Genomic DNA, 16,773 nt, shown 5'->3' on the forward strand with positions numbered 1-16,773 from the left:
CCCGTGCAGCTATTTAATGTCACATCACATGCGATGCAAAACGATGGAAAATCGGGCGTGGATTAAGACTGATACGTCGTTTATAAATACGACCCTTTTCGAGGATGCCATTACGAGCAAAAAAAATTATCGGATTACACGCGTGACGACTCATTTCCTTCATATCAATCCAGTGTTTCCGATCCTTGGATTCATTGTGCTCCAGAGAGTCTCCACAGGAATTTTTCCTCTTGAATGCCTCATACCAACGATTATGAAGATGTGAACGAGTTAAAAATGAAAAATAATACTTTTAAAAATTGAACTCAATCTACTCATCAATTGTAGATCACAGAATTTCAATTCTATTTTATCGAATATGAAATAGTTATCGACGGCTAGAGATGTATCGACCCACATCGTCATTTCCACAATTACAGGATCTACGTTACCGGCAGTAGCACAATTAGATGAATGTGATGACTACTTTACTATATATTAAAGTATTAAAGTACTATTATTTACTATATATTAAAGTATTAAAGTATTATAATGATATATTGCAACAATAATTATACTAATAATAATACTAGTAATGATAATAATAAAATACTAATAATAATTGTGAGAAAATAGTTTCCCGTTCTGATCAGAAAAGGCAATTTTACTATATAGACCAATAAAATTAAATTCTACAACAAATATTGTTACGATTCATTTGTTTCAGGTTTGAAGATGCATTACAGGCTGCGAAATATTTAATAACCATGTCCGACACATTTGAGATCAGGAAATTGCTTTTTGAAAAAACACTGATACCGAGGATGGAGGAACCGCCAAATCCTGATACATTCCTCGGGAAATTCAGTGAAAATGAATTCCTACGGAGCTTTCATCTTGATAAAGTAATTACAATCTTCGTTAGGTGCTTTGACGTCCTAAGGCTCAACTGATTGCATAAATAATCTGTCATGACGAAATGTCACGCGAAATTTTTCGCGAGAATAATTTATTAATTAATATCTCATTGGTTCTTCGTAGGTTCGAAGTAAGGAGCTCCAGGAGATGTTGGAAATAGCAGCGGCTCGCACGAAGATAAGAGATGTGAAAAATGTAGAAAAGTATCGAACAGCTCACGAATGCTACCTCACTCCTCCCCAGGGTTTCTACTTCGAAAAAATGAAGGATTACGCAGAGAGACTTCCAATTGTCGGGCTCATCCCAGTGAGTATGAATTTCCCCGATGAACCAAGCATTAAAAAATCCACCGATTTCAGTCTCCAACGGTTGCATTTTAATATTTGATGAAAAGCTTCTTGCAGAGCTGGGAACGCGAGATAAAGAGTCTCATTCCGTTGAGATTGAGAAAAAAATTCACCAATTCATACAACCGCCATATGGATGAAGCCAAATGCCTTTATATGGAGATAATGCACGAAATGGGGATGAAATGTGTTATATCAATCGGATTTAATTGGCGAGATGCTGAGGAGTTGCCCTTCAAGTTCGATGGTCGTACATCCCGTCGGCCCAGATTCATCCAGAATCGAATTAATCTCGCCACAAAATATCTGAGCCCTCAGAGTTTGATGAGGAATATTTTTGCTAAATCACATACACTCATGCCTGAGTTTATCTGCGACTTCAGGAATTATCGGAAGAATGGATTTATCGAAGCAACTAAGTAAGATATGAGGTAAATTATTTAAGGGGATGAAATTGGGACAATCTCTATCAATAAAGCTCTTTATTAATTAATTAATTTTTTTATTTTCAATAATTCGAAAAATGTTGAGAGTTTGGAAATCATTGCGGAAAGTATGGAAAATGGTAATTAGTCAATTTCGCTAAGTAGAAGAATTCTGTAATTTTTTGTAGATTCTTCAAAATAGTTGAACAAGATATTCGAAAAGGGGAGATAGTTGTGACAAATGCTTACTATGCGTACATAGTGAAACTCGTAACTACCAAGAGATATCTGAATGACGTTCCCAGTGATTTACTGGGCCCATTTCTTGAAGCTGCTACCAAATTACTTGCCTATCAGGTTACTAGGAAAGTCATCAAGAGCATTAATCACTTTCTGGCTGTCTTGAGTGACCCGTCTCTCTGTCCTTTGTTAAAGGTAATGAAGTTATAATGGGTTTGATAATTAGAGAATGATAAAATATTCAATCTGATTTGTTAATGTCATTTTATTCTTCCATAGGAGATTTTCATGCAACTCCCGCGATTCAGGAAAATCCTCATTTCATTAATTTTTAATTGAACCTTTTTCCAGCTGGATCTCCAATGTGAGAACAACGAGATGTTCATATTCCCACGTACTATCGATTTTTCCTCGAGTTTTCACGCACTATTGGACAGATTAGGAATCGTTGGGCTATCATTGCCCCCATTGGAGTCTTGGCTCGATATAAAAACCGAGAGCGGATTCATCCCCGCGGTTTTGCCCGAGTGGTTCATGCAAACCTCCCACGAAAAATTGGCAGGAATACTGCAGATATTATTGGAACCCATTAATGCCTACGTCGACGCTTTACATAACAAATTCGGCGTCGTTTACAGTCCAGCGACTCCCGAAGAAATTGCAATCTTTATTGCTGGAGAACACAGTTTCCAGGACTGTTTGGATAAAGTTGAGGAGTTCAATCGGTTCATTCGAGACATTAATAGCCTAGTACGAAAGAAATTCAATTGAACGGGGATCATAATTTTCCAGAATGCTTCTGACAATTTCTCCTTTCGATTCTAGACAGAAAACGAATATTTCCCGTTAGGAAAATTATTTTTAGAACCAGCAAAGGTTGGACTAAAGCAATATACCCGAGAAATACTTCAACACGTAATCCAAGAATTAGTGAAAAGACACTGCAACTTTAATTTGCAAATCTGCTCGATGTTCGAGGCACTGAAAAAAAAAGCCCTCGACGTTCCCCCGGAGACGAAGGAGTTCCTCGAACTGGGTAAATAAGAACTCAACAGTGAAACATTCAACTTCTTCAATTTCTTCTCTGAATTCAGGTGAATACATGCTGTATGCGACGACTACCCTTATAACGGAATTGCGAGAACAGATAAATCTCTCTCTGTATATGATGGCGACTTTGCTCGAGATGACGTCGCTCGATCAGGATCACATTGAGTTAAACAATGACACCGTGAACTGGATGGACCGAATAAAGCCAGTGTTCGAGCAAAACAGTTCAACGTTCGAACAGAAGAAATTCGAATTGGAGGAGAGATTGCAGGGAAGAATTGCCGCACTAAATGCTCAGGTTGAAGCGATGTTTCCTAGGTGAGGGAAAAAAATTGATTTAAAACTCGCTTCTACTGTCACTCAAACCTAATCTATAAATTACATAGATCATACTAGATCATGCGAGCCTTAACTGATTTTAATTGTGTGATTCTAAAAAAAAAGTGCAGTAAAGAATTCCCGTGATACTCAAATAAAAATAAATCATCGAATGAACTCATTCCACCCCTCAATGAATGGCTCTCCTCTTCAGACTAACAATTCTCGATGACATGGACGACGCCACCCGAATCCGTTCCTACATTGAATACATGAGGAGTATGGTTCGCAATTTCGATCGTATGGACGCCGAGGTGCAGTGGATAAACTGCGAAGAAGCCCTCTTCAAGTTCCCCCGAACGGTCTACCCTCGTATAAAAGAGCTGAAAGACATTATCCTCCCTTACTACACTCTAATATATCGAGCACTCCAGTGGCAAAGAGACCTCGGGGTCTGGTTAGACGGTCCCTTCGAGTACCTCGACGCAAATTCAATAGAGAGCCGAACAACAGATTACTTCACTGATTTCAATAAGCAGTCAAAAGCATACAGGACAAAAATAAAAATGCAAATAGCGATGGGCTATCCTTACACATTCGCCGGAGCAGTTGATGATCCAGATCCTTTTCAATATCCCGCACCAATGAAGCTCTGTCACCAGTTGATAGAGAAGATCAAGTGGTTCAAACAATATGTACCTCAGGCTCTCTGCTTTTGCAATCCGGCACTTCGTCAGCATCACTGGGACGAGATGTCCGCGGTAGCAAAGAGGGACATAACCCCGGATGCCGGTACAACATTGAGAAAAATCATTAGGATGAATCTGATTGATGATATGGATCAATACGAAGCGATTAGCAACAGTGCGACTAAAGAACTGGCACTTCAAGATCTTCTGGGCAAAATACAACGTGATTGGGATGATGTTTTCTTCACAACAACTCCCTACAAAGACACTGGAGTTGCGATTCTTACTCAGCTCGATGATATTCAAGCTTTGCTAGAGGAACATATAATTAAAATTCAAGTGATGAGGGGCTCTGCTTTTGTTAAGCCCATCGAGAAAGAGGTGAAGCTCTTTTATGATCTTCTATTGAGGATTCAGAGCACTATCAATGAATGGACGAACGTTCAGGTCCAGTGGATGTACCTTCTTCCCATCTTCTCCAGCAAGGACATCGTGGCGCAACTACCTGAAGAGGGAATTATGTTTCAAGAGGTTAACGCCACCTTCAGGAGTGCTATGGCGGCTGTTGCTAGAGAACCACTTGTTAAAGAGACTGCAGGATCGGTAGGTCTATGCGAAACCCTGAAGCATGCGAATGAGCTGATGGAGAAGGTGAATGAGGGTGTGGCGAATTATTTGGAGAAGAAGAGACTGTTCTTTCCGAGATTCTTCTTTCTGAGTAATGACGATATGCTAGAAATTCTGTCTGAGACGAAGGATCCTTTGAGGGTACAGCCCCATTTGAAGAAATGTTTTGAAGGGATTGCCAAGCTCGGATTCAATGATGAATTGGAGATTCTCTCAATGTTCAGTGATGATAAGGAAGAGGTACAATTTCAAGAAATGATATCGACGAGTGCAGCGAGGGGCTGTGTCGAGCGCTGGCTCATTCAAGTTGAGGAGCAAATGGTGAAATCTATACGTCATGAAATCATGATGAGTTATTTCGATTACGAGACTAATGAGAGAGTTCAGTGGGTTCTCATTTGGCCGGGACAGGTAATCATCTGCGTTTCACAGATTTACTGGAGTATGGAGGTGCAGAATTGTTTGATGACGCACACAATGTCGAATCTCGAGAGTTTGTACAAAAAATTGAGGGCGCAGATCTTTGACATGGTGAATCTCGTTAAAGGTACGTTTACAATCGATTAAATAGGTGTTCAATTAAGGGGAAAATTTTTCGATAGGCCAGCTGACGAAGCAAAACCGCACAACCCTCAATGCCCTCATTACAATAGATGTGCATGCTCAAGACGTTGTCAAGTTATTGATTGATAAGGAAATTATTGATGAGACGGATTTTGAGTGGCTTGCACAGTTGAGGTACTATTGGGAAGAAGACGCTTTGGTCAGAATAATCAATGCCACTGTGCCGTATGCTTATGAGTATCTCGGGAATTGTCCCAGACTGGTTATCACTCCGTTAACTGACAGGTAAAATATAATATAATTTTTTATGACTGTCAAACGTAGAAAAAATTCAAGCGGCAAAAAAAACCGCAAAAAATAGCCCTTAGCAGAAAGATAATCATTCTTCATTACTCACATAATTTTTCCTAATCAGATGTTATCGCACCTTAATTGGAGCCTATTCCCTCCACCTGAACGGCGCCCCAGAAGGTCCAGCAGGCACAGGAAAGACTGAAACCACCAAAGATCTTGGTCGAGCAATAGCCGTTCAATGTGTAGTATTCAACTGTTCAGACGGTCTCGACTACAAGAACATGGGGAAATTCTTCAAGGGTTTAGCGTCCTGTGGAGCGTGGGCCTGCTTCGACGAATTCAATCGAATCGAGCTCGAGGTTCTTTCAGTCGTGGCTCAACAAATCCTGTGCATCATCCAAGCAGTGCGAGCCCACGTCGATACATTCATCTTCGAGGGAACTGAACTCAGACTCAATCCCGCAGTCTACGTGTGCATCACTATGAACCCCGGATACGCTGGGCGCTCGGAACTTCCGGACAATCTTAAAGTCCTGTTCAGAACAGTCGCCATGATGGTTCCCGATTACGCAATGATAGGAGAGATTTTTCTGTATTCCTCTGGTTTCAGTACTGCTCGAGTCCTCTCAGTCAAAATCGTAACGACCTACAAACTCTGCTCCGAACAGTTATCCTCTCAATCCCACTATGACTACGGCATGAGAGCAGTGAAGACCGTTTTAACAGCAGCGCAGAACGTCAAGCTCAAGTATCCGAATGAAGACGAACTGATTCTCTTGCTGCGATCGATAATCGACGTCAATCTCCCAAAGTTCCTCTCCCATGACGTTCCATTATTCGAAGGCATCATCTCCGATTTGTTTCCAGGTGTCCAACTGCCGTCCCCTAGCTACGACGTTCTGCTCAAAGCCGTAAAGATAGCAGCCGAGAGAAAAAATCTTCAGCCAGTCGATGCTTTCCTCCTGAAGATCATTCAAACATACGAAATGATGATCGTCAGGCATGGATTCATGCTCGTAGGGGATCCTTTTGGCGGGAAAACATCAGTTCTCCATACACTTGCTGATGCTCTTACTATAATGGAAGAGTGGGGGGATGATAATGGAGCGACGACAATATTCACAACTGTCAATCCAAAATCGATAACAATGGGACAACTGTACGGACAGTTCGATCCGGTTTCTTCGGAGTGGACGGATGGAGTGTGCGCTGTTGCCTTCCGAAGGTACTGCTCTGATGAGTCTCCATCGAGGAAATGGCTGATCTTCGACGGACCGGTTGATGCTGTGTGGATCGAGAACCTGAACACTGTGTTGGATGACAACAAGAAACTTTGCTTGACATCTGGAGAAGTCATGCAGATGACGAATGTTATGTCCATGATCTTCGAGGCAATGGATCTCCTTCAAGCATCGCCAGCGACGGTCTCACGGTGTGGGATGATTTATATCGAACCCCACGTCATCGGCTGGAGGCCCTTCGTCGAGTCCTGGTACAATACATTAGACTTGACATGGGCAGAGCCCCAAATGGATACTATCAAGGATCTTTTCAATTGGTTGATCGAGCCCTCTTTAGAATTCGTGAGAAAAAGGTGTAAGATCTCGTTATTCTCCGGACAAATCAATCAAGTTGTATCAACCATGAATCTCTTTCAAATGTACATGAATGATGCAGTTGAAGAGAATGATGACTACGAGTCAAATGTGATTTTCTGGATTCAAGCAGCTATGATGCTTGCCGTTGTCTGGGGGATCGGAGGAGCCCTAGATGCAGATTCTTTAGAAAGATTTAATGAATTGTGCATTTCTTTGTGGAAGAATCAGGTAGAGGAGCTTCCGGTGCCGGAAAGCATTCTTGAGGATTTGATCTCGTTACCAACTGAGGGCTCGATCCACGATAATTTCTACACGTTCAAGGGCAAGGGAGCTTGGAAGAATTTTGGGGATGCTGCGAGGATGGAAAAGATCATCGAAACTGCAAGCATTGGACAAATGATAATTCCTACCATTGATACCATTAAATATCAGAGTCTTTTCTTGAAACACATTAAGCATCGTAAACGATTTCTTCTCTTTGGGGAAACTGGAACCGGCAAGAGTTTTTATATTCAAGATATAATGATGAACAAACTTGAGGAGGAGTTCTACCTCCCAAACTTGATCACGTTCACCGCAAAGACGTCGGCAGCGAATGCTCAAGAGCTGGTGATTTCGAAGCTCTACAAAAGGAGGAAAGGGCAGTTTGGGCCGATGGTTGGAACTCACTGCATAGTTTTTATCGATGATGTTAACATGCCGACGAAGGAGGTGTACGGAGCACAACCGGCGATCGAACTTCTTCGACAGGTATTCGATCACAACTACTGGTACGAGCTGAAAGAACCTGAGAAGCTATTGATCTATGACACCATGTTCGTTTGCGCTATGGGACCACCAGGAGGCAGCAGGCAGGAGATCTATCATCGATTTCTTCGGCACTTTAATCTCTATTCGATCAATAATTTCTCAGACGAAAGTGTCACCAAGATCTTTACGAATCTCGCTTTGGTTGGGCTCAAACGAAATGGCTTCGCTGCGGATGTGATGTCCATAGTTATAAGTCTTGTAAATGCCACGTTAGACGTATTTAAAAGTGCCGGTGAATTTTTAAGACCCACTCCTGCAAAATCTCATTATCTGTTCAATTTGAGGGATTTCTCGAGGGTCATCAGGGGCTGTGCAATGATCAAGAAAGAGTCTGTGGAGTCCAAGACTACTTTCACAAGACTCTGGGTTCATGAGATATTGCGAGTGTTTGGAGATCGATTAATCGATCAATCAGACCGACAGTGGCTTTTCAAACAAGTAAAGGATACGGTCCAGAGAATCATAAGAGAGAACTTCGAAGTTGTATTTGAACATTTACCAAAGGATAATGATCAAATCAATGAAGTAAGTCTTCAAAATCTAATATTTGGAAATTTTATGGATCCAGATGCCATTCAAGAGGACAAGAGGTACGAGGAAGTGGCTTCGATGGAAGAGTTCAAGAATGTCGCGACATTGAGTCTCGAGGATTACAACACGACTCACAGAAATAAGATGGACATTGTCCTGTTTCGATATGCGTTAGAGCATTTGGCGCGGGTCTGCAGAATTCTCGCAATTCCAGGTGGAAGTTTACTAATGGTTGGCGTTGGAGGTTCTGGCCGACAATCCCTAACAAGACTAGCCTCAAACATGGCAGGTTGCGGTCTCTTCCAGCCGGAAATAGGTAGTGCCTACGGGGTAAGCGAATGGCGAGAGGACATAAAAGGCGTTTTAAAACGTTCCGGGGGTGTGCAAAAGGACCTAGTCTTCCTGATAACAGAAGGTCAAATAAAAGAAGAGGCTTTCCTCAGCGACATCGACAGTCTCCTCAACGCCGGTGAAGTGCCCAATCTCTTCACAATAGAGGAAAGACAGGAAGTCATCGAAATGTGTCGCTTGGCAGCCCAAGGTGGCAACCGAAATCTCGATATCTCCGTTCTCTCTGTCTTATCATTCTTCGTTAATCAGTGCAAAGAAAAATTGCACTTGATGCTTTGCTTCAGTCCAATCGGCGACTCATTCAGAACTCGTTTGCGGATGTATCCCAGTCTTGTCAATTGCTGTACCATAGACTGGTTCGAGATATGGCCAGAAGATGCTCTAGAACAGGTTGCTGTCAGATTCACTACCGATATCAATGTCGAAGATGAGGTGAAAGTGAATGCTGTGGTTGCGTGCAAGTATTTCCATATATGCGCTAAAGAGATGAGTGAAGATTTCTATCAAGCCAAGGGACGAAAAACTTACGTAACGTCCGCGGCTTTCCTCGATTTGATACGAAGTTACGCCGATCTGATGCAGGAGAAGCAAGAGGAGCTCACACTGGCCAGGGATCGGTATCTGGGGGGATTGGAGAAACTGGCATTTGCTGCCGAACAAATATCAAAAATGAAGATCACTCTGGTGGCGTTGAGGCCAGAACTTGAGAGATCTGCCAAACTGACTGCTGATACTATGCAGAAGATCGAGAAGGAGAATGTGATTGTTGAGAAAGCCACGATGAAGGTCAAGAGGGATGAGGATGCTGCCAATGTTCAGGCCAAGGTCGCCGGGGCTTTAAAGGCTGAGTGTGAGGCCGATCTTGAAGAAGCTATGCCTGTTCTCAATGAGGCCATCGCTGCCCTGGATACACTCAAACCTGCGGATATCGCCATGGTGAAGACCATGAAAAATCCACCCGAGACTGTTAAACTGGTTATGGCGGCTGTTTGTGTTATGTTGAGTGTTCAGCCTGAAAAGGTTTTAGATACAAGCACTGGCAAGACCAAGATGGATTATTGGAAGGCTGCTCAAAGGATTCTTAGTGACATCAAGTTTTTGGAGAATTTGAAGACTTATGATAAGGAGAATATTTCCATTGAGACAATACAGGTAAGTATTAATGTTTGGTAATTGTAAAATGTAAATGCAAATGAAATGTTTATTTTTTTTTTGCCCATCACTTCTAGGAATAACCTGTAATCTAAAAAATTGAATTTATTTTATCGCCATTCCTTTGAATCGCTCGATTCAATTGGTTTTTTCTTGAAAATTTAGACAATAAAGAAGACGTATCTGTCCAATGCAAGTTTCGATCCAAAAATCGTAGCAAAAGCCTCTTCAGCAGCGGAGGGTCTCTGCAAATGGGTAAGAGCGATGGTATTGTACGATAAAGTTGCCCGAGAAGTGGCGCCTAAAAAAGCAGCACTGGCTTCCGCCGAAAAAGATTACATGGACACAATGACATTTTTGGATGAACAGCGAAAGATGTTGATAGAGTTGAATGAAAAGTTGGCATTGCTGAGAGAAGACCTTGATAGAACAATAGAGAAAAAAATAGCTCTGGAGAATCAGGTGATAACATGTAGAAATCAACTGACTAGGGCGGAGAAGTTAATCAATGGACTGGGTGGTGAGAAGGACCGTTGGATGAGTTCGGCAAAAAGTCTCCAAAGGGCATATGATACACTACCCGGAGATATTCTCATTTCCTGCGGCATCATTGCCTATCTCGGTCCATTCATAACTTCCTACCGAGTTGAGTATGTGGACAAGTGGAAAGTTTACGTTGAAAATTTGAAGATTCCCTGCTCCGGGGAGTTCAACTTTGTCACAGTTTTGGGATCTGAGATTAAAATCAACTCGTGGAATATATTCGGATTGCCCAGAGACAGTTTCTCAACTGAGAATGGTATCATTATGGATAATTCTAAGCGATGGAGTCTGTTTATTGATCCGCAGAGTCAAGCGAATAAGTGGATTAGAAATATGGAGAAGGCAAGTGAATTGGAAGTTGTCAAGTTGACGGATAAAAATTATATGGACATTATGGAACAATGCGTTGAATTTGGAAAGCCGATTTTAATCGAAAACATTGCTGAAGACCTTGATGCTCCCCTCGATCCGATCCTCACAAAAAATACGTACAAAATCTTCGGAGCCCTGTATATCACCCTCGGGGAAAAAACTATTCAATATGACGAGAGATTTCGCCTGTATATGACCACTAAGTACCGCAATCCCCACTATCTTCCCGAGGTCTTTAATAAAGTCACTCTAATAAACTTTGCACTGACGATTGAAGGCCTGGAAGATCAACTCCTGGGGATAGTTGTGGCGAAAGAGCGCCCCGACCTTCAGAAAAAACGGGAGTTCCTAATCGTCGAAGGAGCTGCGAATCGAAAAGCCCTCAAAGGCGTCGAGGATAGTATTCTAAAAACCCTAGCAACATCCGGCGCGGCAATCCTAGATGATGAGGAAGCTATCGAGATACTCGACTCTTCGAAACTTCTTTCCACCGATATAATGAAGAAGCAAGAAGCTGCCAAACGGACGGAAAAAAAAATCGAGGAGTTCCGCCAGAGTTACAGACCAATAGCCAAACACAGCTCTTCATTATATTACACAGTAACCGATCTCCCCAGCATCGACCCGATGTACCAATATTCACTCTCGTGGTTCATCAACCTTTACATCATGTCCATAGATACAGCAAACAAGAGTAAAATACTTGAGCAACGATTGATGTATCTACGAGACACATTTACATACAATCTCTACCAAAATGTCTGCAGATCGCTCTTAGAAAAAGATAAAGTTCTCTACTCATTTTTGTTACATACAACAATTTTACTTGCCGAACAGAAAATAATAAAATCAGAGTTGATGTTTTTTTTGTCCGGGGGCATTGTCGTGGGTAAAACTCCGGACAATCCTGCGGCTGATTGGCTTCCAGATAAATCGTGGGAGGAAATATCGAGGGTGGGCCAACTTCCGCCTTTCGCTAACTTTGCAAAAAACTTTGAGACACATTTGAACGACTGGAAAGAACTCTATGACTCGATGTCGCCTGAGAAATCGAAATATCCAGAGCCCTGGGAGTCGACATTATCAGGTAAACTTCAGGGAAAATTTATTTAGAAAAGGATTCTATATGACAAGCAGTTCATTGACGTATCATTTAATATCTACCTTCGCACAAATATATTCTATATTATATATCATCGCGAATCGCGTTTTATCGCGTAATTTTTATTAATTTCCCTTCCGTGCAGACACACGGAAACTTTCATCTCGCCCATTTCCTCTCGAAGCAGTCATTAATTCAATAACTGAATTGTGAGTTATTAAAAATGAGGCAGTAATTTATTTAATTAAGTCCTACCAGACCGCAACATTGCTCAGCCCCCGATAAATAAAAAATCGCATTAATTAATAGCGAAAGCCATACAACTCGAGTCTGATTGAAGAAGCTCTTTTAGATTTTCAGAAATTAATTGTTCTGAGGATGCTGAGACCGGACAAAATAACTCTCAAGGTAATCCAATTTGTGGAGAAGGGGATGGGCCGTAAATTCGTTATCCCACCAAGCTTCGATCTAGCTAAATCGTACGCAGACTCGATGTGCCTAGTTCCTCTCATATTTATCCTATCTCCTGGCTCGGATCCCATGGGGGCCCTGTCCAATTTCGCTGAGAACATGGATTATACTTCAAGGTTTACATCAATATCTCTGGGTCAAGGACAGGGGCCCATTGCGAAGAGAATGGTGGAACATGCACAGAACACTGGCTCATGGGTATGTCTCCAGAATTGTCATCTGGCTGTCTCGTGGATGCCTGTCCTGGAAAAGATCTGCGAGAACTTTGATATGACAAATACATCGATCAACTTTCGCCTCTGGTTAACGAGCTATCCCTCTGATAAATTTCCCATCTCTGTACTGCAAAGTGGCGTCAAGATGACCAACGAACCACCAACCGGTTTGCAGCAGAATCTCATGAGATCTTACACATCAGAACCAGTTAAAAATCCGGAATTCTTTGAAGGCTGCCCAAGGAAGGAGAAGATATTCACAAGGCTACTTTATGGTCTCTGTTTCTTTCATGCTCTAGTTCAAGAGAGAAGAAATTACGGTGCACAAGGATGGAATATAAGATACGGATTTAACGAATCTGACTTTCAAATTTCTGTTCAGCAGCTGCAAATTTTTATCAATGAGTCTCAACAGGTTCCTTTCAAAGCTATCAAGTATCTTACTGGAGAGTGCAATTATGGAGGGAGAGTCACAGATGATAGGGATAGACGATGTCTCAATACGATTTTACTCGATTTTTATAATATGGAGGTCATTGAAGACGTTAATTACAGCTTCTCCGGCATGGGGAGTGAATATACATTGCCCAGAAGGTATTTCCCATGTTTTTGTAATGCTTTTTTTCCTGGGGGAGTCACAGACCCCTGTAGGGGAGTAGTCCTTATGGAATTGACATTTTTATTAATTGTTACTCAAGGTTCCGAAACAGAGGGCTCGAGGGGAAATTTCGGAGAAACTTGCAAATATGAGAAATATAGGATTTCGTATAGAAACAGAGGAAAAATCCAAATGCGAAAAATATTTATCGCATGTTGGTTTCATCGTGGTATCGCGTTTAAGTTTTACTGCGAGCAATATTAATTGCAAAAAAATTACCAACGAAAATATTACGTCAAAATGTTGCGCGTGAAAATTTTGCCAAATGAATTTTATCATCGGAGCCTCGCTTTCTATTGTACCGACTGTCAGATTTACCGCAGTCTATTGAATAATTTTTCCCTAGAATTTCTTAAATTCTAATGTTTATATATTCTAATTTTGTCATCATGAATACTTCGATTTTTTTTACTTTCCCTGTGAAAATAACAATAAATTCTTTCATCGAGAGATTATCCGAGTTTCGTATTTATCGTAATTTGCGCGATTTATTTTCTTGATTTTAGGCTTGGTTATCGTGATTATATAAGACAAATTGAGGGTATCCCCATGAATCCGCCTCCGGAAGTGTTCGGCCTCCACATGAATGCGGGAATTACAAGAGATTTGGAGGTGTCGAAAATGTTTTTCGATTCAATGTTACAAATTCAGGGAACCGTGACCGTGGGAGACACCTCAAAACAGGATGAATTATTATTAACAATGAAGAGGGACATTTATAATCGTTTGCCAAATCTGTTTGATCTTGAGGAGGCACAGAAAATTTACCCGGTGTCCTACATGGAATCCATGAATACGGTTTTAATCCAGGAGATGGAACGGTATAACACCCTTTTGAGAGCGATGCGAGGGTCATTACGGATGCTGGAAAAAGCTGTTCAGGGAATGATTGTGATGACACCAGAATTAGAGGTATAGAAATTTTCATTGATCCCACAATTACGACGGAATACCTGAAATCCCTGTTTTTGGTGTTATCTGAAAAAAAACATTCGATATATAAATATCCGGAATTACATTTCAACACATCTTCTTATTTACCCAGGTCCTCTCTCAAAACATGATGAACGGGAAAATCCCGCCGACGTGGATCAAAGCGAGTGCCTACCCTACTCTGAAGCCCCTGTCGAGTTTCATTGCCGACTTCCTAAAGCGCCTAGAATTTTTCCAAGACTGGTTGACAAACGGAAAGCCCACGACCTTTTGGGTTTCCGGTTTCTCTTTTGTCCATGCCTTTCTCACTGGGGCAATGCAGAATTACGCGAGAAAATACAAAATTTCCATCGACAAACTGGACTTTGATTTCGAGGTCAGTAGTTAAAGAAAACATATTATTCTCAATAAAAATCTGGTGCGTCAACAGAAACATAGCAATAACATAATGCCTAGCATCTCAATGACTCCAACAATTTTCTCAACAACAGGTAATCAAAGCCTATCAATTAGATGAATCACCTGAGGACGGTGTCTACGTATATGGAATGTACCTGTCAGGTGGCAGATGGGACATTGGTACAATGCATCTAACCGAGAGTTACCCTAAAGTCCTCTGGGATTCACTGCCCATTGTATGGTTCAAGCCCACAGTAGCAACTTTAATTGAGATAGGAACACGATACGAGTGCCCATTATACATAACATCCGCGAGATTTGGTACTCTCAAAACAACTGGTCATTCAACTAATTACGTCTTAATGATTCTGCTTGATACCGTGTTACCCGTGAACCACTGGATCAAACGTGGACTTGCACTACTCTGCCAATTAGATGATTAAAGCTATGATAAACTCAATTAGACCGCTTGCTGCAGTTCACGTAATGCATTTAAATCTTTAAAAAACTTATTTCCCTTCAAAGTTTATGTTGCATACGGGGGGTCTAGTCTGGCAGTGGGCCTTCAACATATGCCAGGAAACGGAATAGTAAATAGACTCATATTTTAGCTCAAGAAAGAAATAAAACCAAATGAAACAAGTGCAGGCGCTTCTATTTTTTTCTGTCTCCTCTTCTTCTCATTCGTAAAATTCGATGAAAAAGTCAGAGTTGATTATTGATCGAGGGAGAACGTGCGGTCTATATAAACTTGTTATACGAGTTTTCTCACGAACCAGAGAGAGGTAAACTGGACCAAAAATCTTTAATCAATTTTAAGACAGAAACAGACGATTGAGGAAGCGATTAATGAGACGAGTTTGCATAGATGATGAATGAACCCCTTTCGGGTGAAATTATTCATTTCGAATAATTTCTGACTTTTTAAATTCCATAATGTTTTCTATGGAAAGTCCATGACTTCTTTATTTTTACTGCGCAGAACGATTCAAGAAAGTGCTGATTCATTTGAATATGAGAAACAAAGCGAGACATTCCTTGTCCGATTTCGGCGGTTACGTGACTCAGTTACACATATCTATTCATCAATTTTTGGGAAGGGCATTTGGCACGTATATTTTTAAAGCGATAAACCGTGTCAGTAGAGGAGTAAGAAAAAATAGATAAATATACTGAGGGTGATTTTTCGGCTTATAAGATTGAGTCTAAGCGAGACTTTGTTCGTAAACAGGACCATTCTTCATGAAATATTCCTCATTTCCGTATCTCCCTGCCTAGCCGATAAAATCGACTCCGGTATATGCCAAAGGCATTCAACCACCGGAACAATCATTTTCAAATATTAACACAAGGAATTGAAATTCATTCGAATCAATTTTCGATGGGCTTTGCATACTGAATAATTTCCATTGCTGCAGATTTCCGTTAAGTGATGAATCATCACTTTGATTAAAGGCATTAAATTATTCAGTGTAACTACACTTGTCATCATAACCGACCAGCAATCCTGCATATCTATCACCTACAGAAAAGGTATAAAATCAGAATTCCACAAATATGACGCATACATTATCCGTAATAATCCATACATAAACGTTCCCCGGATAAAATGGGAGAAAGGGCGTGGCCCTTTCCGCCACTCAATCCTCGGTTACTGCAAAAAAGCCTGCATTTCCACAACTTCCCCGTAGTGATTGCCAGTGTGATATCGAGTTTCTCCAGTGATTCCAGTCCATATTCCCTCCTGACACCGATTGTTGTGCATTGCCAAACTCCTCGGCACATACCAAAATCCCATAATACCTGATTGGACAGTTGGGGCCTACCACCAAAAGACCTCTGTCCATTCCAATCTTGGATATACCTATGTGGCCTTCGATGTTAATACCCAAGGAGTGCATCATGTATAATGTACTGTGATTGCGGCTGCGCCAACGTACATACCTCTAAGACCGCTCACTTTTCATCCCAACACATTATGAATTATTAAAAACAACAACTACGCCAACAAAATAACAATACCAACGACTCCATTCATCTCTCTGTCAAAAGCGGTGTGGAAATCCTTGACAAAAAAGGCCTGAAAAAAAAGCAAAACGTGAAAAAAAGAAAAACATCTAAATACCCCCGGAAAACCTATTGAAATAAAAAAAATGAAAAAAATGTAAAAATGCTCAGTTACCCCTG

General features: G+C 41.2%; 1 protein-coding gene across 1 annotated transcript; it reads left to right on the forward strand.

Moving 5' to 3' along the window:
• The first annotated feature begins 746 nt into the window (after positions 1–746).
• Dhc62B (Dynein heavy chain at 62B) lies at positions 747–15,166 on the forward strand. Its single transcript, XM_011298841.1, has 15 exons — positions 747–884; positions 1,021–1,203; positions 1,302–1,663; positions 1,858–2,104; positions 2,261–2,659; positions 2,735–2,945; positions 3,004–3,277; positions 3,492–5,140; positions 5,196–5,442; positions 5,573–9,893; positions 10,059–11,895; positions 12,263–13,190; positions 13,761–14,166; positions 14,300–14,563; positions 14,679–15,166. The coding sequence occupies exons 1-15, from the start codon at positions 747–749 to the stop codon at positions 15,027–15,029; spliced, it is 11,817 nt and encodes a 3,938-aa protein (XP_011297143.1). The 3' UTR covers positions 15,030–15,166.
• Positions 15,167–16,773: the final 1,607 nt, after the last annotated feature.

Source organism: Fopius arisanus, unplaced genomic scaffold (assembly GCF_000806365.1).
Source record: "Fopius arisanus strain USDA-PBARC FA_bdor unplaced genomic scaffold, ASM80636v1 scaffold00011, whole genome shotgun sequence".
In the NCBI taxonomy this organism is placed as follows: Eukaryota; Metazoa; Arthropoda; class Insecta; order Hymenoptera; family Braconidae; genus Fopius; species Fopius arisanus.